The sequence below is a fragment of the Leucoraja erinacea genome, chromosome 12 (assembly GCF_028641065.1).
Source record: "Leucoraja erinacea ecotype New England chromosome 12, Leri_hhj_1, whole genome shotgun sequence".
Classification (NCBI taxonomy): domain Eukaryota; kingdom Metazoa; phylum Chordata; class Chondrichthyes; order Rajiformes; family Rajidae; genus Leucoraja; species Leucoraja erinaceus.
In genome coordinates this window covers 46,797,698-46,820,284 of record NC_073388.1, presented here as the reverse complement: position 1 = coordinate 46,820,284, position 22,587 = coordinate 46,797,698, and the positions used below count along the sequence as shown (strand labels likewise).

The 22,587-nt window shown below is 45.4% G+C and overlaps 1 protein-coding gene across 2 annotated transcripts in view; it reads right to left on the bottom strand.

Moving 5' to 3' along the window:
• Positions 1 to 1,383: 1,383 nt before the first annotated feature.
• The window catches only part of LOC129702328 (transcriptional regulator Kaiso-like), a 62,012-nt gene continuing 40,808 nt past the window's right edge, over positions 1,384 to 22,587 (bottom strand). The window contains exons 1-5 of one of the 2 annotated variants that reach the window (XM_055644069.1): positions 18,987 to 19,037; positions 18,797 to 18,838; positions 14,537 to 14,696; positions 14,199 to 14,375; positions 1,384 to 6,896 (exon numbers count right to left, since the gene is read on the bottom strand). In XM_055644069.1, the coding sequence (XP_055500044.1) occupies positions 5,041 to 6,896; positions 14,199 to 14,375; positions 14,537 to 14,597 (2,094 nt within the window). In that variant the 5' untranslated portion in view covers positions 14,598 to 14,696; positions 18,797 to 18,838; positions 18,987 to 19,037 and the 3' untranslated portion in view covers positions 1,384 to 5,040. Of the gene's footprint in view, positions 6,897 to 14,198; positions 14,376 to 14,536; positions 14,697 to 18,796; positions 18,839 to 18,986; positions 19,038 to 22,587 lie in introns of those variants that run through there. The other variant, XM_055644068.1, reaches the window with a different exon arrangement.

Sequence of the window (22,587 nt, the reverse complement as noted above, 5' to 3'; positions counted from 1 at the left end):
ATCGATCACACATTCACACTAGTTCACTGTTATGCCACTTTCTCATCCACTCCCTGCACACAAGTAGCAATTTACAAAGGCCAATTAATCTACAAATCTGTGCGTCTTTAGGATGTCGAAGGAAACCAGGGCACTTCGAGGAAACCCACTTGGTCACAGGGAGACCATGCTAACTCCACAGACAGCTCCCGAGGTCAGGATCAAACTCAGGTTTCTAATGTTGTGCAGCAGCAGCTCCACCAGCTGCACCACTGTGCTGCTGGATTTGGACTGTTCTGCAGGAGTTTAGTTTATTGACACGTGTATCAGGTACAGTGAAAAGCTTTTGTTGTGTGCTAACCAGTCAACAAAAAGACTATGCATGATTACAATCGAGCCATCCACAGTGTAGATAAATGATATAGGGAATGACTTTTAGTGCAAGATACAGTCCAGTACAGTCCAATTAAAGATAGTCCGAAGGTCTCCAGCGAGGTAGATAGTGTCTTAGGACTGCTCTCCGGTTGTGGATAGGATGATTCAGTTGCCTGATGAAAGTTGGGAAGAAACTGTCGATGTGCGTTTTCACACAACTGAATTCTAGCCTGATGGGAGAGGGGGAAAGAGGGAGTGACCAGGGTGAGACTCATCCTTGATTATGCTGGTGGTCTTGCTAAGGCAGCGTGAAGTGTATATGAAGTCAATGGAAGGGAGGCACAAAAAGCTGGAGTATCTCAGCGGGACAGGCAACATGTTATTCCAGCTTTCTTCGGTTTAAACCAGCATCTGCAGTTCCTTCTTACACAATGGAAATGAGGTTGGTTTGTGTGATGGTCTGGGCTGCGTCCACAATTCTCTGCAATTTCTCGCGGTCTTGGGTGGAGCTGTTGTATGAAGATGATGCATCCCAATAAAACTCTGTCTACGGTGCAATTGTAGAAGTTGGTGAGAGTTGGGGACATGCCGAACTTCCTAAGCCTAAGGGTACATTTTCACCACATCAGATATGTTTTTTTTAATCTTGAAGACCTCTATGGATCACCCATCGGCATTATTCTTTCTAAAGAAAAGGTTCTAGCCTATTCAGCATCTATCGGTACATATCACCTTGAGTTCGGGTACCATCCTTGTGAATCTCGATTGCACCTTCTCCTCTTGACAAGGCCTAAATAGGGTTTGGAAGTATGTTTGTTGTCAGCTATACTTACACACTAAGAAATACTGTTTAGCAAAGAGACGCAGGGGTCTAGCCAATACCCGTGAGTTTGTATTCCAACAGTTTTCTGTCCAAGCACAACATTTGTGCATTCACCTTCATAACATTAGTCGCATTGAAAGATTAAAGACATTCTGTAAGGTTATTCATTTGGTTTAACAAACCAAACAAAATGCAGGTACAAGTCAAACAGTTCTGAAATTTTTATTTTTCTCATCAAAAAAGCAAACACAATAAATAAAGTTACATTCTACGGCTTCAAATGAAAGAAAATAGAAAAGTGACAACAATAACCTATACTAAGGAAGAAGCTTTGTTACAACTATATTTACATTATTAGTAGTTTTATTATTTTCACTGGTATAAAAGCATTAACCTTGCTTGCACAATAGGACAGAACAGTATTATTTAGACCAACATCTGAGGTAATTCAAAAGAATTACTTTAACGCAAATGTAAGATTTTCTATTCTGCAGTTTTGTTCTAGTCTATGCATGCAAAACTGTTACAAACAAAATGATAGACTATTCATTTTACAAGGTTTATTACTTTTCTACATTTCTGAAAATTTATGGGACCGTGGTTTATTTGCATTTTAGAAAGTGAAGCAATTTATGTACCATATTGACCCCATACAGTGCAGGATTTTCAAAAAGGGAAATAATTTTGCTGATAGCTTTTTTTGCTAAATGGATACTGAATAGCTGTTTGCCTCAAAATACATGTTCAATATGGCAAACCAACAAAATTTAATGAGAGAGCTTCAAGAAAGCAACATATTTTTGCTTCCAACAGTTCAAAACTACATTGCCCTTCATAATGTTTGGGACAAAGACCCATCATTTATTTATTTGCCTCTGCACTCCACAATTTGAGATTTGTAATAGAAAAAGTCACATGTGGTTAAAGTGCACATTGTCAGATTTTATTAAAAGGTATTTTTTATTTTTGTTTTCACCATGTAGAAATGGCAGCTGTGTTTATACAGTCCCCCCATTTCAGGGCACCTAATGTTTGGGACACATGGCTTCACGGTGTTTGTAATTGTCCAGGAGTGTTTAATTGCCTCCTTAATGCAGGCATAAGAGAGCTCGCAGCACCTAGTCTTTCCTCCAGTCTTTCCATCACCATTGGGAACTTTCATAGCATGACCCCATAGCTGATGACAGAAGAATTCTCTCTATAATAAAGAAAAATCCCCACACACCTGTCCGACAGATCAGAAACACTCTTCAGGAGTCAGGAGTGGATTTGTCAATGACCACTGTCCGCAGAAGACTTCATGAACAGAAATCCAGAGGCTACACTGCAAGGTGCAAACCACTTGTTAGCCGCAAAAATAGGATGGCCAGGTTACAGTTTGCAAAGAACTACTTAAAAGAGCAACCGCAGTTCTGGAAAAAGGTCTTGTGGACAGAATAGATTAAGATGAACTTGTATCAGAGTGATGGCAAGAGCAAAGTATGGAGGAGAGAAGGAACTGCCCAAGATCCAAAGCATACCACCTCATCTGTGAAACACGGTGGTGGGGGTGTTATGGCCTGAGCATGTATGGCTGCTGAAGGGACTGGCTCACTTATCTTCATTGATGATACAACTGCTGATGGTAGTAGCATAATGAATTCTGTAGTGTATAGGCACATCCTATCTGCTCAAGTTCAAACAAATGCCTCAAAACTCATTGGCCTGCCGTGCATTCTACAGCAAGACAAGGATACGAAACATACTGCTAAAGCAACAGAGTTTTTCAAAGGTAAAAAAATGGTCCATTCTTGAGTGGCAAAGTCAATCACCTGATCTGAACCCAATTGAGCATGGCTTTTATATGTTGAAAAAACTGAAGGGGATTAGCCCCCAAAACAAGCATAAGCTAAAGATGGATGCAATACAGGCCTGGCAGAGCATCACCAGAGAAGACATGAATCGCATTTCAAGTAGTCATCGAATACTAAGGATATACAACAAAATACTAAACATGACTACTTTCAATGTACATGACATTGCTGTGTCACAAACATTATGGTACCCTGAAATGGGGGGACTATGTATAACCACTGCTGTAATTTCTACATGGTGAAACCAAAATGTATAAAAATATTTAAAATCTGACCGTGTGCACTTTAACCAAATGTGATTTTTTTTCTATTACAAATTTCAAATTGTGGAGTACAGAGGCAAATAAATAAATGATGGGTCTTTGTCCCAAACATTATGGAGGGCTCTGTAAATATTGAGAGACTTGGGCAAATGACATACATTGCTACTGTGATATTTTGACCATTAAAATATTCTAAATTGCTAATTTAGGATTTTCTTTTTAACTTTTAAAAGTAGTTTGGGTGAAATTGCATCAGAAAAATCCAGCATCCATCAATCACTGTTAATAAAACATTGCAATCCTAATTCTTCTGCAAAGCATATCTAAAACATCAGCAAAACAATGATAAGAGCTACAAAATGATAAATTATGCCCAAAGCCATCCATGAAAATGGTGTTATTACACTATGCAATTAGAAGCTAGATTCTGTTAAGTACAAACACCGCCAACTTCACAGTAGAGTAAAAACAGAGAAGATTACTTGTAAAATTGGAATCTGGCAAACAAAATAGCACTTTCATGCATATTTTAGATATTTGAAATATTGCAGATAATTGTTCATCTTTTTAACTATTAGATTTATAAGCTTTCATCCCAAAGTACTGCATGAGCATCTAGTTTAATAAAACATAATCAACAGAACATAAATCTAAATAATGGCCGGTAAGAAATCTGCTATCGGATCATGTTGTCCAAAGTAATCTATGTTACATGCTGGACTACGCAACACCTTAGGGGTTACATCAATCTTTCCTCACCCATCCTTTTCCATTATTCATTCCATATTTATTAATCTAGTTTAATCCGGCACATTCTTAATTCAAATGATACATGTCACACTGTGAAAGAGTGAGTGATGTTGCAAAGACAATGATCATGGAATGAATGGAAGCCAGGCTTTCTGAGTTAAGCTGTATTTGTCTGATGAGGATGTTGACCTATTATCATCACCTTTCGTTCGTGCTGGTCGCACAAGAGCGGCCACATCCTGCACTTACACCAATTTGGGTTATTTATTTTCACCTATTCATCACCAGCAACAAAAGCTGGAATGAGTTTTGCGCCTTCTTTGTTTAATGGAAGTGCTGCAGCACTGTACACTCTGTGATCTTCTACACATTGCGTTTAAAAATGCCAGGAAGTCACTTTAGGAAGTAGGGCCTAGTGATTAGCTAATTGTGTACAACACTAAAACAGTAATCCATAATGCTTAGGAAGATGATTTACTAGAAAAGATACAACAATAGCCCATTATCTCAGCTGTACAATGTAAAATTAAAAGTGCTAGCACATAACATTTCCATAAATTCAGTTCCTGATCAGAAATATGTAAATATAAACATCTGGGTAACAGCTGCTGGACCAGTAAGGATGAAACTAATTGAAAATTCTTTCAAAATGATGTATATTGCATAAGAATGTCCATTGATTCCGGGCTACTTCTGACGAAATGTCAGTATAGAATCTGCATTTTTGCTCAAAGCCACAACTACATTCCGCTTCACAGTTCTTGATGCATTCTACAGTGACATCAATACGTTTGACAGAAATGCTATTTCTTCAAAAAAAAAAAGACTGAGTTACCCACACAATGGTCCAGCCACTGAATAATTTGTTTGCCTGAAACACAAATGCTTAACTAGTCAGTTAGTACAATACTATGACCAAAGGTTGGCTGTCAGCAGTTCGCCAGGTATCACAGTCCATGTGTTTGTTACGATCAGTTCCAGCATAGCCTGAATGACTTCAAGCCATTTCTCTGAAGGATTCTGGTATAACAAATTCTAATTCGGAATTGCCGTCTAAGGAATTGTACCTGTAAACTGGGGTTCCTTCCTGAGGGAAAATATCATCCCAGGTGGATGGCTTGCCACCACCAATGGTCTCTGGGGTGGCAAGCTGCGGAGTTCCTTCACTGTCATTTCCTACGTGATACAATATTCCGTCTTCATTAATCTTAGCCACTGCGCTCGAAGCGCTTCCAGTTAGGAACCCATACTGTCTGATCTGTAAGCTTTTGCACGGCAGCAAGCGGTAAAGCTTTGAGTCGGGAACAGTCTCGTCTTCAGCCGTGCTCTTTCCAATCTTCTTGCTGTGGGCCGACCTGATGTGTGACGACATCACCTGGTAATTGATGAAGGTCTCGCCACAGGTCAAGCACTGGTACCGCCGTTCGCCAGTGTGGAGAATCTCGTGCTTCGTACGATACTCTGCCAGTGGAAACACTTTCTCACAGTAATGGCAAGGATATTTCTTCTCCCAGGAGTGAACATTGAAGTGCCTTCTCAAGCTAGTCAGGCATGCATAAGACCGCTTGCAAACAATGCACACATAAAACACTCGTCCATCTACAATTAACTCATAATGATCTTGTTCCTTTTTCATTCGCTTTGCATCGGGAAAGAACTCTTCGTTGATGTATATAGGTCTTGAATCATTCACGTGAGCACCAGAATGTTCAGGCATCGTTGGAATGCTCGAGTGGCCTCCATCTTCAGACACCTTGAGTCCGATCAGAAGCAAGTTCTGGTCAGCAAACCCTGGCTCCTTGTTCTGCTTGGGTTCACGGTTGGCAAGGTCATCTTTGTTCGGCACCACAATGTGATACGTGTTAGGATTTGTGTCGATATTTGCATAGACTCTGCAACCTTTAGACAACGTGTCAATGCCCGCCATTTTGTCTATAGCCACAAGTTGTTTGCCATCTTGAAGAAACTTCACATTTATGCCGTTTGTGCTTTGCTGGTTGCTTGCAGTATTTTGCCCACTTTCCGTGCTTCCATTGGGGATATGGACTTGAAAACCCTCAACATTCAAGGATGTCTCTGGAGCCAGGGTACTTTGTATTGTTTGAACTCCTAAATTGTCAGAACTCACTGGTATATTAGGAACAATAATTCTTGTTTGCATTGAACCCATGTTCGCTGCACTGGAAGGTTGTTTAGGTGGTGAAATTACACTGCAGAAAATAACATCATCATTATCATCTGAGTCTTCACCGCTGGCTGAGTCCTTACCATTACCTTTTGCAACACTAAACTCTGCACTAGACAGGGAGAAGGCATCAGTTATTCGTGGTCCCAGACCTCCTTCTTCAACGTGTACAATCAAACGTTCAGGTTGCAATGTTAACTCAGCATCAATATTCTGCGTGGCCTCACCCCTGGAGTTTATCACAGAGGCAGCACTGTTGACATTTGGTGCCAATCCTTTTAACTTTGAAAGCGATTCCCCTATGTCAGCGAGGAATCTTAGCCCCAAGGCCTGCCCAGAATGAATCAACTCACTTACAAGTTCAGCATTCACATGAACCAACTTGGAGGTGTAGATAAAATTCAGGATCTCGGCAAATACCTCTGCTCTCACGAAGTTCAGTTCAAGGACTTGTCCGCTGACATTGCTGGTGGCATCGAGACTGAAAAGGTGATGGAAGTAGCTGCTGGCAGATGACAAGACATTCTTATGTGCTCGAAATTTGCGATCCTCCACAATTATTGTAATATCACAGAACAGTCCTTGGGCCCGCTGCTCATTAAGAGACTTCAACAATGTTCCCGAGTGATGGATGTCTGTTGCACTAATCAGTTTTTTGCTCTCCATAACTATATCAAAAACAAAGATAATATTTCCAATGAAAATGAGTTGGCTGACAGACTGTATTCAAATCCTGTTAAATGGACAAGTTTACTTCAAACATTGTACAATAGTAACAGTAGCTTGTCAGAGATTCACAGTAAACACTGGGAAGCCTTTTCTGCTGCACTATATAAAAACTTTTTTACTCATTTTACTTTCTTTTAATTGTCTAAAAATAATAAGAATTAATGCAGTATAGTATACAGAATGAGATGGTGCTTTTTAGACTGTGAACTACAGTATCAAAATTTGAGTGCAAAAATATAATCTTACAGGAATTACATCAGAATACAGCAGTACAACAGTCACATACTGTGATAAATTTTGACAATTACATCCAAGGTATTTTCCCTGACTACCTCGAGGTTAAAAAACAAATTTAATATGTTTTACTAAAGGATGAATGTTCTCCCAATCCATTCCAGTGACGCATCTGCATTTAGTTTTATCCTCTTAATATTCACCCATTGCCAAAACACCGCTGCTCCACTGAAACTCCACAAAGGATTGAGAATACCGACTTTTGAGGAAACAGCCAAGATGGGGATTTCTGATAAACTCCTTGGGGTAAATATTTGTCCTCAACCATCCACGCTGAATACAAAATTGAGCTGAATGTCAAAAGGAAGTATAACCTGGGGCCATTACGTACATGCATATTTAGTACAGTCGAGGACAAATTTCAAGGTCAAATCCCTACCATTTTAAATCAGAATTCATTTTCAATTTATTTTTAAAAATGGTAGCATTACATTTCTGCAGTATCTCCTAACATCACCCATACATGGCTTCTCTCATATCTTCATCCAAATTTTTGACCAGAGATCAGAAATATACCATGGAAGTGTTACCCCAGTGGTGCAATATATGCAGATTGTGCCAAAGAAAACAGTTAAAGAATGCTTGTTAGATAATTCATAACCGATTATCCTGTGGCACTGATGGTAAGTGAGAGAAGCTATAAATGAAATAATGCTATGCAAAATTAATTGTAATATACATTTCATCTTCTTTGGCACTTAAATAGTTATCCACTACCAACTGCTGCTTTCCAATTTGAACAGTTGTTTCATTCTGCCTTTGGCTACCAATTTATTTAAATACAGCTCCACCTTTCCTTTTGGCTTCAACTCCCACAAAACACTATTGTTAAGACCTGGTATCGTTCTTACTACTTTTTCCCCATTTTGTTTTTTCTAAACACTCTGTCTCCTCTAGCATGTTTCCAGTGTTTCTGTCTTCTCAGGGCTGTCCATTTGTTTGAGTTTTGTTACAGTGTGATGAAGTGAAGCTAAGGGGCAGTGAGGGCTATTCTGCAGATGCAGTATCTGGGTGAGTTCTTAGCCTGAGAAGAAACAGACTGAGGGACATGCAGCATAAGTAAGCCATGGTGTAATAGGGAGAAGGGATAATCACATCATTTGGTAAAGAGCAGATATGCTGAGGTTGGGCAGCATTTGATAAATGACATTTACTGCAATTGTCGGATTCTGGCAGAACTGAGGGGAGGGAGAAAGTACAACTGAGCCAACAGATATTTGAAAGGGGTTTGGAGCAACTGGACGGAGTGCATGAAAATTGTGGATGGTTGTGGGATCAGTGAGACCCTGCAAGGCCATGGAAAATAACAGGGCTGCCAACTCTCACACATTGAATTTGGCCAAATTCTCACGCTCTCACGCTGATCACAAATTTCTCACTCTCTGTCGTGAGAAATTCTGTGATCAACAAAAATTTCAAAACTCATATCAACAGGGTGCCGTGGGTGTTGGAGAGCCGAGGCTGAGGGGGGGGGGGGGGGACGGAAGCAGAAGCAGCGGCGGGGACAGATGCGGACGGGGAGCCGGGGCTGGCGAGTGTTTGCCAGGCTGGTGAGTTGCTTGCTGCAGCTCCGGCCATGGAGCAGCCTCACTGCAAGAGTCCCGGGCCGTCGGAGGTGTCGGAAGCATTACGGCGCTGCCTTGAGAGTCTCTGCGCTGAATTCGCCCTGGTGACCGGCATGGATCAGGCTGCGGCTCGGTGCATTCTGGAGGACAACCAGTGTCTGCTGGAAGTAAGTACCAAGCACTGGGTAGAAATGGTGGAAGATAGTGGCCTTCAAATGGGGGTGGTGGTTGGTGAAAGCATCCTGCTTGCCTGCTAGATTTTCACTTACTGTAACTGCAGGAAAAATGTTCCCGATGTTGGGGGAGTTCAGAACCAGGGGTCACAGTTTAAGAATAAAGGGGGGGCCAGTAAGGCCAGCCCTGGAAATAATGGGATTTAAAGCAATTCAGTGATACACAGCAATTAGCTTTATCTCCTATTTCCCCGACTGTAAATCACTGCCACTGCACTTAAACCTGGCAGTCCCTAAACATTGGAAAGAAGACTCACAACATTGAGCTACCGATTTCTCACATACATCTCACATACTCCTTAAAGCAGTGTGATTCTGTGCAGGAAAAGTAATCACTAGCATATATTGGGCACTTTAATTGCAAACTTCCAAGTGCATGGTACAGATGGAGCACCCTGAGCATACACGTGTTAGTTATATCAATCCACATGTGGTGCCCAAATGTCTCCTGAGGGAAGGTCAGTAGTATTTAGTGTGTATGCACACACATGGATGAAACTACTTAGCAGTAAGGATACATCCTGCAGCTGTGCTCATTACATGAATCGTCCATCAAATTGTAGGGTTTTTTTCCAAAGGCCTCAAGACTTCAGGTAGAGGTGGCACAGAGTCCAGGTGAGCACTGTGGGGTTTTTTCACTGGGACAATGCTGGGACTGCAACATGGCCATGAACGAGAGGAGAGGTCAAGAGCAAGGACAACTTGACAAAGGAAGCTAATGAAGGAGAGGCAGTCAGGCTCTGATCAGTCAGGCCACTACACCAACAATCTTCTGAATGCCACATTCCTATTTCCAGTGTCATAGATCCGGCTGCACAGCCATGCCCCGACCACCCTACCTGGAAGGGTCAAAACCACAGTCAACCTAGGCCTCAGTTCACTGCAGGTAATGGCAAGTTCTGTTCCACGCGGTCAGCATTAGAGATGTTGCTGATGCAGTCCACTCAATGCGGACAGACTTCATGTCCTTCTCCTTGGTCAGAAACCAGCAGGCATCTCCGGAATCTGGATTTGTCAGAATTATGAGCTGCCTCAAGATTCAGTGAATGAGAAACAGTTCGTACATGGCGCTAGGATTCTATGCACGTACCTGGAGTTCATCATGAATTGCAAGGTTATCACAGTCTGAATGTCCAGCTGGTATGTGACCATCGAAAGAAAATACTGATAGTCAATGCCATTTATCAGGAAATCCCATCATCATACATCCCATCTTTTAGTTTAGTTTAGAAATATGCTGTGGAAGCAGGCCCACCGGCCCACCGAGTCCACCCCGACCAGCGATACCCGTATACTTTCACCATCCTACACACTAAGGACGATTTACAAATTCTTACCAAAGCCAATTAACCTACAAACCTTTACGTCTTTGAAGTGTGGGAGGAAACCAGAGCACCTGGATAAAAACCCACGTGGTCACAACTCTGTACAGACAGCTGCCACAGTCAAGATCAAACCCAGGTCTCTGCTGCTGTAAGCAACTCAGCAACTCTACCTCTGCGCCATAATCATGGTTCTTGGGGGTCAAGGATTCTCCCCTCTATCCTTGGCTTGTCACATCAGTGCAGTAGATCTGGAGAATGCAACTATATGGTGGCACCAGGATGTTAGAGAACTGTGCATTAAGGTCTCCAACATGCGAGCCCATGTTCTGATCACTCAGGGACAAGCTGCCTAAATTCTCCAAAGAGGCCTCAAGCTTTGTTTTCTTGGCTAGATTCGTAGTATTGTCACACACACCAAAACAGGCCCTTGGGCCCACCATGCCTGTGTCGAGCATCACGTACCTTTCCATACTCATGCGAATTTACCTGCATTTGGTCTAAATATTTCCAAGTCCTGGTGACCCAGGTCCTTGTCTAGATACCTCTCCAACCATGTGAGAGTACCTGGCTGCACTAACTACTCAGGCAGTGTGTTCCAAATTCCAACCATCCTTAGGGTAATAAAGTCTTCTTCACATCCCCTCTTATTGCCTTAAACCCCTGTCCCACGGTACGTGTTCATTCCATGAGTTCTCCCGAGTTTGCCCCGATTCGAACTCGGAGATTTACGGTAATGGCCACTCGTAGGTACTCGGGGCTCTCGTGGACATTTTTCAACATGTTGAAAAATCTTCACGAGTCTTCCCGTGCTTACCTGCCGTCAGCTAGTCTTCCCGAGTACCTGCCGTTAGCGCTAAGAGACGTCCCTGAGCTCCGACGTACCCGCGACGTTCATTCTCCGTGCTTACCACGAGTTTGATGGGTTTTTTTAATCGAGAAAGCTCTTAGAATGAACTCGCACCGTGGGACAGGGCTATAAATCTACACCTTCTGGTTTTAGGTGTCTCTACAATGGAGAGCTTTCCTACTATATACCCGATTTAGGACCCTCAGAATTTTGTCTCCCTCTGTCAGGTTGCCTCTTAGATAATCATGGGAGTAGAGCCCTTACATGGAGAAGGGAAGTAAAGAGGATGAGTATGAAGATGATGGCAGACACCAGCGAAGAGAGCTTTCACGGCACGCAGTTTATAGCCTTGGTATTCTTGTGACACCATTCTCTCCAATGTGCACCCACAGGAGTGAATCTATCTGTGACCATGAGCTGCAAGACCTTGCCACCAATAAAATATTAAATGGTATATTAACATTGCATTACACAGGTGCCTGGTAAAAGCCAAACGCATCTGGTGGTCATCTCAATGCGGAATGGTACCATTCGGCGCCGCTGTTTCGGCGCCTCCGTTTTGTAGGGTTAGGGTTAGGGTCAGGGTTAGCATTCAGGACTGCTTTTCGTGAGGGATGGCCGATGAGGGTTTTTAACGTTTTAGAAAGTTCATCAAAATTTACTGACCTGAATTTCATTCAATTTGTTTTCTATTCACACTACAGCATGCGCTTGAATTTATTTTGTCATATGTATTTAGCATTAGCACTGACATAAGACTGTGCTAATGTGCCACAGGGAAGGAAATAAGTTGAAAACTTAAAGCAGATTGTTTCCTTTGCAGCGCTGGAAAGTACCCGACCCAACCCTAACTCCCACTACACATTCCCACTACACATTCTCTCAAGAGAAAGATCCTAAGGATCACCACAGATCTTAAAATAACTTCAATAAGTTGCTTAATTTACAGGGCTGCAAAATCGGAGGTGAGAGCTTGAAATTCTATCAAACAAAATCCTGGTGCTGTTTTTAAGAACGGTTATGAGGGGTGCTTTAAATCACCAAAGGCACTGAAGAAAGCTCCCCACTGTAGTGGCAAGCATACAAACCACCCTGAACCACCACTGCAGACTAACAAAGACACAATGACTCTACTCAGTGCCATTTTATAACTGGACTGCAACAACAACCAAGAAACGCTTCCTGATCGAGCTTCACGCAGTGTATTAGGTCAGGCCTTATAACAGCACCACAAGCAGTGCAGATAGTTAGTTCTAAAGCAGGTTCTTCACCAAGCTCAAAGAAACATAGACATGATCAATATATGTTGACCTCCCCTTCACTCCCAACATTTGCAAGTGAAAGAATGAAGAGAAACACAAATCCCCATAAAGACACATTCTCATATTCCCATTCTTCTGTCAGTGGCCATTTTAGTGTCCCTTTCTGTATAAATCACAAAAGTCAGAATTAAGCAATAAAATGTCCAGGATTTGTATACATCCAGTCAATACCCAGACCATACAATCTATTACCTATCGGCCTTACGCAGTCTTTTAGCGCCACTCCCCAAGGGTCTTTGCCTGGCCTACTGCTTCTATGCAGGGTACCTACCTCACTGTGACACCAGCCAGGCTGGTGAACTATTGCCCCTTTAGAGTGGAGGACGTTGCGAATGTCCATGGAGGGCGACTGCGAACAGCTCTGGGCCTCGGTGGGCTTGGCTTCACACTGCACCGTGTCTCCATGAGTGTTCACAGTCTAGGCTGGCTGGTTGACAGGAGACTGTGAGGGCACTGTCATAGTGAGAGTGGTGGGAGCGTGAATGAAGTCGTTCTGAGAGAGGACAGTCTATTCGTACTCCATGGGGCCACTGACACTACCCCGGGGGCCATGGTGTCGGCTAGCCTAGCAATCGGCTGATCGCAAGAGAGCCTTCACAGCCTCAAAGCCCCTGCCCACAGTGGAGTCCAGAGCCATAGAAACATAAAAAATAGGTGCAGGAGGAGGCCATTCGGCCCTTAGAGCGAGCACCGCCATTCATTGTGATCATGGCTGATCGTCCCCTATCAATAACCCGTGCCTGCCTTATTCCCATATCCCTTGACTCCACTAGCCCCTAGAGCTCTATCTAACTCTCTCTTAAATTCATCCAGTAACTTGGCCTCCACTGCCCTCTGTGGCAGAGAATTCCAAAAATTCACAACTCTCTGGGTGAAAAAGTTTTTTCTCACCTCATTCTTTAATAACCTCCCTTTATTCTAAGACTGTGGCCCCTGGTTCTGGACTCGCCCAACATTGGGACCATTTTTCCTGCATCTAGCTTGTCCAGTCCTTTTATAATTTTATATGTTTCTATAAGATTCCCCCTCATCCTTCTAAACTCCAGTGAATACAAGTCTAGTCTTTTCAATCTTTCCTCATATGACAGTCCCGCCATCCCAGGGATCAATCTCGTGAACCTACGCTGCACTGCCTGAATCACAAGGATGTCCTTCCTCAAAGTAGGAGAGCAAAACTGTACACAATACTCTAGATGTGGTCTCACCAGAGCCCTATTCAACTGCAGAAGAACTGCAGAGCCATGATGGCAGTGGTTTCTTAGCTTGGTTGGCAGCAGTCTGAGCTTCCACTGCAGTGCTCAGTCTCTGGGTGGCCGTGGCCTGCGCTGCAATGGAAACTGAGACTTCTGTCATCAGACACTGCGTCGTGGTCGGGTCCGTCAGTGTCGACATACTGGCCACCACTTTCATAGGATGGGCTCCAGACTCTGTGCAAAGACCTGTGCAAGGCTGGACCTATGCTTCTCGACACTTCACGCAGGCTCTCGGGCAGGTCAGACAATGCCCCGAGCATGTCCACGTGCATCCTCATCAGCCTTCGCCTGTAGAGAGCCCCATCAAAATCATCATCTGAGTCCTCTGGGGCGGAGCTGGCGTACGACCTCGCCCTCCGAGGAGCTGGCACCTGGGCTACCCTCCCACCCCGCCACACGTGCCTGGTGATTCACGACGTGTAGATCTCGCCGCTAAACTGTCCTCCAGAGACCGCGAGGTGCCAGGATCTGAGCTGGTGGATGGGAGTGACAACTGCAGCGACGGTGCATCCTCCTCTGACTCCTCCGACTCCTGCAGCTCCTCAGCTTGGGCGAAGGCAGGCGGGATGTCCTGTGTGTCTGGAATGAGAAAGGGACAAGAGCACGGTCACGGTGAGGGAAGGGGACAGGCGAGGGGAGCACATCCAAACCATTTGTGTGAGATGGGATAGCAAACGTCATTGTGGTGAGGGGGGGAGAGGGAGTTGAGGCGCGGGACGAAGAATCGGATGTGAGCATACCATCATTATTAACGATCTCCAGTCCACCGGTGGCCATTGCTTGTGGGGCATCTGAGCGCATAATCACCAGCACTCTCTCTTCCAACTGACTGAGCCTCTGGGCACGGCCAGGGGCCCCTCCAGACTGCTGCTGCTGCTGGCAGTTGCGAGCAATCTTCTCCTGCAAGAGAGAGGGAAGAGTATTAATGACTGGGTTTCAATGCGCTTGCATGAAATGGCCGCCACAGTTGAATGGTTAGGCGAGTGTGAAATGCGAGGTGTGTGGATGTTGGGTAATGGTGAGTATGTGGCAGTAGCAGTGCATTTGATGGCTGTCTGCACTCACCTTGGCCACACGTGTGAGGTCATTAAACTATTTGCGGCATTGGGACCAGGTGCTTGGGGCATGGCTCTGAGCAATGACTTTTCTGGCCACTTCCCCCCACTGATACTTCATCTCTGTCTGGGTCCCCTAGCGTATAGGATCTTCTTCCGATTTTCCACCTCTTCCACTAAGACGTCGAGGTCTGCATCCGTGAAGCGGGGCGCCTGCTCCCGTGCCAGGGCTGCCATTCCTCTGTGCCATGGCTCCCGAGGTGGCACAGTGACTTCCAGCAGTGGTTGGATTCAGTGGTCACCTCCCCTTGAAGACGTGCAGGCATGACATCAGTTTGAGCAAAGTGCGCAGGCTTCACGAAGTTATCTCATGCTTAACTCACGCTAAAGGGATAAGCAATGCAACTGGCTCATCCTAAGCACACATGGTCATGCATGAAGCGTGTGCACGAAAACCATGCGCATTGGCACCAGGACAACCTGGTGACAGTCTGCCACGCTGCACCATTCTGGCATGTTTCCAGGGACAACACAATTTCTGACCCATCTGCTTTTGAGGAAATAACCAAACAGAAACATATATTAAGTTCAAGTTCAAGTTTATTGTCATGTGTCCCTGATAGCACAATGAAACTCTTGCTTAGCTTCAGCACACAGAACATAATAGGCATTGACTACATGAATAAATAAACTGATAAAGTGCAAAATGATAGATAATGGGCTATTAATGTTCAGAGTTTTGTCCGAGTCAGGTTTAATAGCCTGATGGCTGTGGGGAAGTAGCTATTCCTGAACCTGGTCGTTGCAGTCTTCAGGCTCCTGTATCTTCGACCTGAAGGTAGCAGGGAGATAGAGATATAGATATAGATATGCCATTTATTGTCACTATACATGTACAGTGAAACTGAAAGCTGCTCGTACTCAGTGCATACATACAATTTTACACAAAAAACAAGAAACAGAAAAACAAAACAGAAGGGAGATGGGGGGGGGGAATAGGTGCACAAATTCTACGGCGCTACATACATATATACAGATGGAAGTCCGTGTTGGGCGGTGTAGTCAGTGCATGTGTGGATTTGAATTTATGGTAGATATAATAATATGGTAGATGAGTGTTTGGCCAGGATGGTGTGGGTCCTTGATGATACTGCCAGCCTTTTTGAGGCAGCGACTTCGATAAATCCCCTCGATGGAAGGAAGGTCAGAGCCGATGATGGATTGGGCAGTGTTTACTACTTTTTGTAGTCTCTTCCTCTCCAGGACGCTCAAGTTGCCGAACCAAGCCACGATGCAACCGGTCAACATGCTCTCTACTGTGCACCTGTAGAAGTTAGAGAGAGTCCTCCTTGACAAACCGACTCTCCGTAATCTTCTCTGGAAGTAGAGGCGCTGAATAAATTGTCTAAACTACAGAAAGCAGAGAGCATGAATAGGGTCAATGAGATTTGCTCTGCTGGGTGCTGACATGGATCCGACGGGCTGAATGGCCTGCTGTTGTGTTGTAATATGTTCTACTAAGGAAAGTGTGAGCGTTGTGCTGGGACTTTGACATTGAGAGAGTAACTTGAGGTAACTGTGGGCTAGGAAAATGAAATACTGTTTGGACGTGTGAAATTCGTCAGGCAGCTAGAATATGTAAATTCTAAACACAAAACCATGGGGCAGAGGAAAATCAATTTGAAACAATCCAGGATTTTAGACTCAGTCTTGTCTTGGTTCTTGGTTCTTGGGTCCTCCAAAATATTCCAACTGGAATTTAAACTGGAGGTGGTGAAGGGAGGGATTAAGCCAGAAAGGGTATAAAGAACACACACTATAGAATTTAACATAAAACATCCCCACGCAGCAGAATCAAAGTTTCCCACTGTGTGGGAAGGCACCAAAGTCAGTCTCTTCCTCCACTGTTCCTCGTGGTCAGGGCCTCCCCAAGCCCTCCTCAGTTGCAGCTACGGGTGGCCCGATGTCCAGGACCGCTCGCCGGGGTGATACAAGTCCAGCGTCGGGGCTGCGGGACGTCCTCAGCGGCGTGGACACCAGAGACGGCCCCCTCCTACCGGAGTCGGCGGCTTCCAAAGTCCGTAGGCCGCGCCGGGTGGAGACCGCCGCTGCAGACCCTCTGCAAGGCGCCCCAGGACTCCACGATGTTGTTCAGCGCCGCCCGCGTTGGAAGCTCTCCGCACCAGAGCTCCACGATGTTGGAGCAGCGGCCCAACGCTCCGGAGCTCCAAACGGCGACCCGGGTAGGCATCGCCCGCTCCGCGGTGACTCCAGCGCTGCGCTGCCGCTGTAGCAGCCCTGGGTTCCCGGTCCCCGGCAGGAAAGGCCGCTCTGATCCAGCTGGTAGGCGGGGGGGTGAGGACGCGACTCGGAGAAATAGTCGCGTCCCCGCCAGGAAGAGACTGGGAAACGGTTTCCCCCTTACCCTGCCCCCCTCCCCCACATAGAAAAGTTAAAGTTTCCCCAACACAAAACTTTAGACCAACTAAAAATTAAAAAAAAGATTGAAATACAGACTGGCTGTAGGTAGAGGCTGCTGCAGTGCTGCACCCGCTCCGCCCCCTCAGTCCTATGCAAACGGTTCATTCTGAGAAGAAGTAAACCCAAGAAACAATCATATGTCACTGGAAAAATAGATGCACTCAGGTTAAGTGTGTGGACAAGAAACAAACCATCCCCTAGGAACACAAAGATGGTGTGGTGGTAAAATTATTTTTAGATGGGGGCATGTGTGACTTAAAGAGTGGCAGCTGCATCTTGAGGAAATAACAGTGTGTTTTTATAGAACAAGATCATGCAAGTCTGGAAAATAATTCTGTTTTTAATTTTTTAATTCACATTTGTTCTTAAATTACCCATTGCTATGTCCACCTAGGACAATAAATATTTCTATCACAGTGGTTATCCAAACATTTTGGAGCTAATCCTGCCCAAGGAAGCTCTCAGCGTTCCTAGTTCTGTCTGTTCAGATGTCTGTTGTCTCTTTCACTTCCTTCTTAGTGTTCATGCATCTTTCCTCCAGTTCTGTCTTCTTTCCACCCCCAGCCCCTTTGCACAACTTCAGTCTTTTTTGGTCCTCCTTCAACTTCTCTTAGTTTTATTCTCCTTCATCTCTCATTTTCTCCTCGTGTTTCAGTAGCCAGGGTGTTTTTGAGGCAAGGTGGCAGGTGCTGAGCCTGGTTAGCATTTTCCCCAAGAACACCTTGGATTTGCTTGAGATGTATGGATAAACGGACATATCTGGAAGAATCTCCGTCTTCCAGCAAGAAATTGGGCTAAATGAGTGCTCACACATTGCGAAGTCAAAATTGTTAGAACGCATCAACAGCTGAGGATCAAATAGACAATGAGGAGGGAGTAGGGTAAAGTAAAAAGTTGGAGAAACGACAACTAAAATCAGGACTTGTAATCTGCTCTCCTAAATATATCTGTTATCTGTATTCTAAATACGACTGGATTATCCTAAGAATTGGACATTAAGAATCAATAAGGGGCTGGGGGTGGAAGGAAGACAGAACTGATAAGCCAGAAACACATTCTCAAAGCAAGACCATAAGGAGTGAAAGTGCCACTTGCCAATTCGGGACAGGTTGATTTGAGAGGAAGATAATTAATAGAATTGCTCAATTATGACTGTACCTTGTTCACAGTCTGCATGAGAATCTAAGTGCTTTTGATTTCAGCCCCATTCTTCAATTGATCTACCAATTCAATAGGTCCATATTTCACCGCTTTCAAATTTTTGGACCAACAGCATAAGGAGTGATATGTCTAACAACCTCGAATGAGATCAGTTGCAATGAATGTGATCTAGTTGTGTAGGTAATTGAATGCCAACTCATTATGCAGAAAAAGATCTATAATAACGTACATTGAAATGATTCTATCCAAATAATGAATGGATAAGTATTATTTAAGCAAACAATTCTTGGGTTTTATATTTACCTTGTAAATTATTTTCTTAGGTCAAGTTTTCTTTAAAATGATCTGTAAAAGAAACAAATGGATTTTAGATTATAATGGAAGCTTCTATAAAACAACATACTGAGAGAAATCATTCTTCTGAAACAAACAATATCATGCTTTCATTACAAAATGAATGACACAGATCAATGCAACAATTAAATCCATTCACCTTTCAGCTTATTCTGAAACTATGGTAAAATAAAGTACTGTAGAGGTCCACACGTTGTGTAAACACTCTGTTTAACAGCCCCATCGCTCACGCGCATCAAGTTAATATTTAACGACTACTGTGCCGTCGCTCGTGAGCACACCCGAGTTAAACTCCAACCGCCAATCCTTTGAATTCCAACCGCCATCCGTTGAATTCCAACTGCCAAACCTTTGAAATGCAATGTTTAAGAAGGAACTGCAGATGCTGGAGAATCGAAGGTACACAAAAAAGCTGGAGAAACTAAGCGGGTGCAGCAGCATCTATGGAGCGAAGGAAATAGGCAACGTTTCGGGCCGAAACCCTTCTTCAGACTGAAGAAGGGTTTCGGCCCGAAACGTTGCCTATTTCCTTCGCTCCATAGATGCTGCTGCACCCGCTGAGTTTCTCCAGCTTTTTTGTGTACCTTTGAAATGCAATGGCCATTCCCTTGAATTCCAACTGCAAAACCTTTGAATTCCAACCGCCAACCCTTGAATTCCAACCGCCAATCCTTTGAATTCCAACTGCCAATCCTTTGAATTCCAACCGCCTATCGGCCTGCCCCCTGACCGCGTGATTGGTCGGCCCAGATCGGCAATCAGGCTCAGCCGCCACTTGACGCCCCCCAGAAACGGAGTAATGGAGGCGGTTAGGCTCACGAGTGAGGTGACCTGATCTCGTGTACGTGCCTCCTGTGTTCGGGGCCACAGCTGGGAGAATTGAGGGCGGGTGCGGTCATGACGGAGGGGCTGTGCCACCTGCACTGGTTTGCAAAGTCCAAGTGTGCCGGATTAAGACGGTCCACGGAGACAGTCTCGTGCCTGCCGCCCATGTTAATGACAAAAGTCCTGGTGCCGTGTTGCAGCACCTGGAAAGGTCCCTCGTAAGGCCCTTGAAGTGGCGAACGGTGGGAATTGCGGCGAAGGAAGACGTACTGGCAGTCCTGGAGGGCGGGTGGGACGTACATGGTGGTGAGTCCGTGGCGGAACGTTGGGACTGGAGAGAGCATGCCCACCTTCTCCCGGAGGTGCGTCAGCAAGGTCGTGGATGGTTCCTGCCACCAGTGCCGTCGTTGCCCGGTTGGAAGTGTGAGCCATGTCGAAACCATGAACCATGTCGAAAATCCGGTGGCGCCAGGCTGCAGAGATGATGGGTCTTGGCTGCCCGGTAGACACGTTGCAAAGGAGCGTGGTGTCAACGGGCCCAAATCGCACATCCTCCAACAACAGGCCTGCGGTAGACCTGCATCTCCTCATCCTCTCGCTTGGCGGCCACCACGGTCATGTAGTCGACACCTGCGGCCAAAACGTGGATGGCATTGATGGCGGTGCGGGACAACGCATCTGCGACCCGGTTGTTCTTGCCTGCGATGTGCTGGACACAAGTTGTGTACACGGAGATGTAGGCCAAGTGAGTCAACTGTGAGAGCTGTTGGCATGTTGGCCCATGGATGTACTAGCATCGTCGCCTTTGACAGCGACTCTTCGGCATTGTTGAAAACGGTCGTGGCTGCGTTGTCCCAAACGAGCTCTCTCGGCCTGTTGACCAAGGCTTTAAACAGCAGTTGCATGATCCTGGCGGCTGCTGGCATGAAACGGTGATAGAAGTTCACCATGCCGACAAACTCTTGGAGTCCCTTCACCATAGAGGGTTTGGGAAACTGATGGTAGCTACATACAAGGTCGAATTTGTAAAAAATCTTGGCGCCGTCCAGATTGGCCATGAAGTCCTGGATGTGAGGGACAGGGTACTGGTCGGCCACTGTGACGTCTTTGAGACGGCGGTAGTTCCCACAGGGTCTCCAGTGAAAGAGTTAATCGTTATTATGTCATTTGCTGCCATATTTAACTATTTCTGTAATGAAAGAGCTAATTCCTATTGCATTGCTAGCTGGGATGCTTGACCGAATTTTTGTGGCTTTACTTTTGTTTTTGGACCGGAGAGTAGAAATTAAGTTGAAAGGATAAAATAGAAGGAAACTTACCCGTATGAGGCCAGGCAAGTAGAGGCAAAAAAAAATGGCGTCTGAAAATGTGGAAAAGCCCCAACTGCACACTCGCGGATAAGTGGGGGCGCTGTTTTAAGTTATTTTAAGTTTTAAATGTCAATAACCTGTAAAATATACCATCAATCTGAACGAAACTTGCTTCATTTACATCACAAGACAATGGTGAGTAAGGTGGGCCAAAAATTGTAGCGCTATCGTGTACTGTCTGCGCAAATATAGGTACAATGCACAAACAAATAAAGGTACAAACAAATATAGGTACAAACAAGATGAGTTTTACTAATATACTAGACCAAGTGCGGACCCGTTGGGCCCGCTTCCCCAATGCAATATTCCACCAAACTGCGCACTCCGCGTTCAACGTTGTTCCATTGTCGGCTGAAATTAAGTTAAAGTTAATAAAGTGAATAGAGGACCAGTGTGGGCGTTTGTAAAGAAGAAGGAAACTTACTTGTGGAGCAGTTGGTTCCCCGTTGTGAGGCAAGTACAGGTGAAAAAAAACATGGCATGTGGGAGCGCGGGTACGACATTTTTAAAGTTCAAAATGGCAATAACTTGTAAAATATAAGATCAATGTGAACGCATCTCACTCTCCCTCTTCAGTCCCCTATTCCCCTCCTCCAAACTCCTCCCTCTCCCCACCCTCCACCAACCTCCCTCTGCTTCCTCCCCTCACCCCCATCCTCCCCTTCTCCCTCTTCCCCCTGCCCTCCTACATTACCTCGCCATCGCTCTTCCTACCCCTATCCTCCTCCATGTCCCCTCATTCCCAGCACTGCCTCCCCCTCCTCTTCACCCTCCATCTTCTTTCCCCTCTCCTCCTCCTCTCCCCCACCCTCCCTCACCTCTCCTTCCCCCTACCCTCAGTCACTCCCTCTCTCCTCCAAAACCCCTCTCCCCTCCCTAACCCCCTCCTCTCCCTCTATCGCCCTGCTCCCCCACTCCTCACCTCCCCATATCCACCCCCCCCCACTCTCCCTCAACACCCCACTCCTCTCCCTCTATTCCACAATCACTACCCCCCCCCACTCCCACCCTTCTATCTCCACTCTCCTCCTCACCTTCCCCACTTTCCCCCACTATCCCCCCTCCCCATCTATCCCCCTGCTCCCCCGCTCCTCACCTCCCGATGTTAGCTGTTAATGAAAACGGAAGAGCAAGATGAGAGTTTTAGCAATGTATACTAGACCAAGTGGGACCCATTGGGCCCCGTTCACCAGCGCAATCTTCCACCACTCACCCATAGTCCCCACCTGCGCAGGCTCGGCTGACGTGGTAATAACGTAAAGAATAAAGTGAATATGAACGCATCTCACTCTCCCTCTTCAGTCCCCTATTCTCCTCCTGCATTATCCTCCATCTCCCCACCCTCCAGCAACCCTACTCTGCTTCCACCCCTCACTCCTCCCTCCCTCTTCCCCCTCCCCTCCATTACCTCGCCATCCCTCTTGCTACCCCTATCCTCCTCCATTCCCCCTCGTCCCCAAGCATTCCCTCCCGCTACTGTTCACCCTCCCTCTTCTTTCCCCTCCTCCCCATCCCACACCTTCCCTCACCTCTCCCTCTGTCACT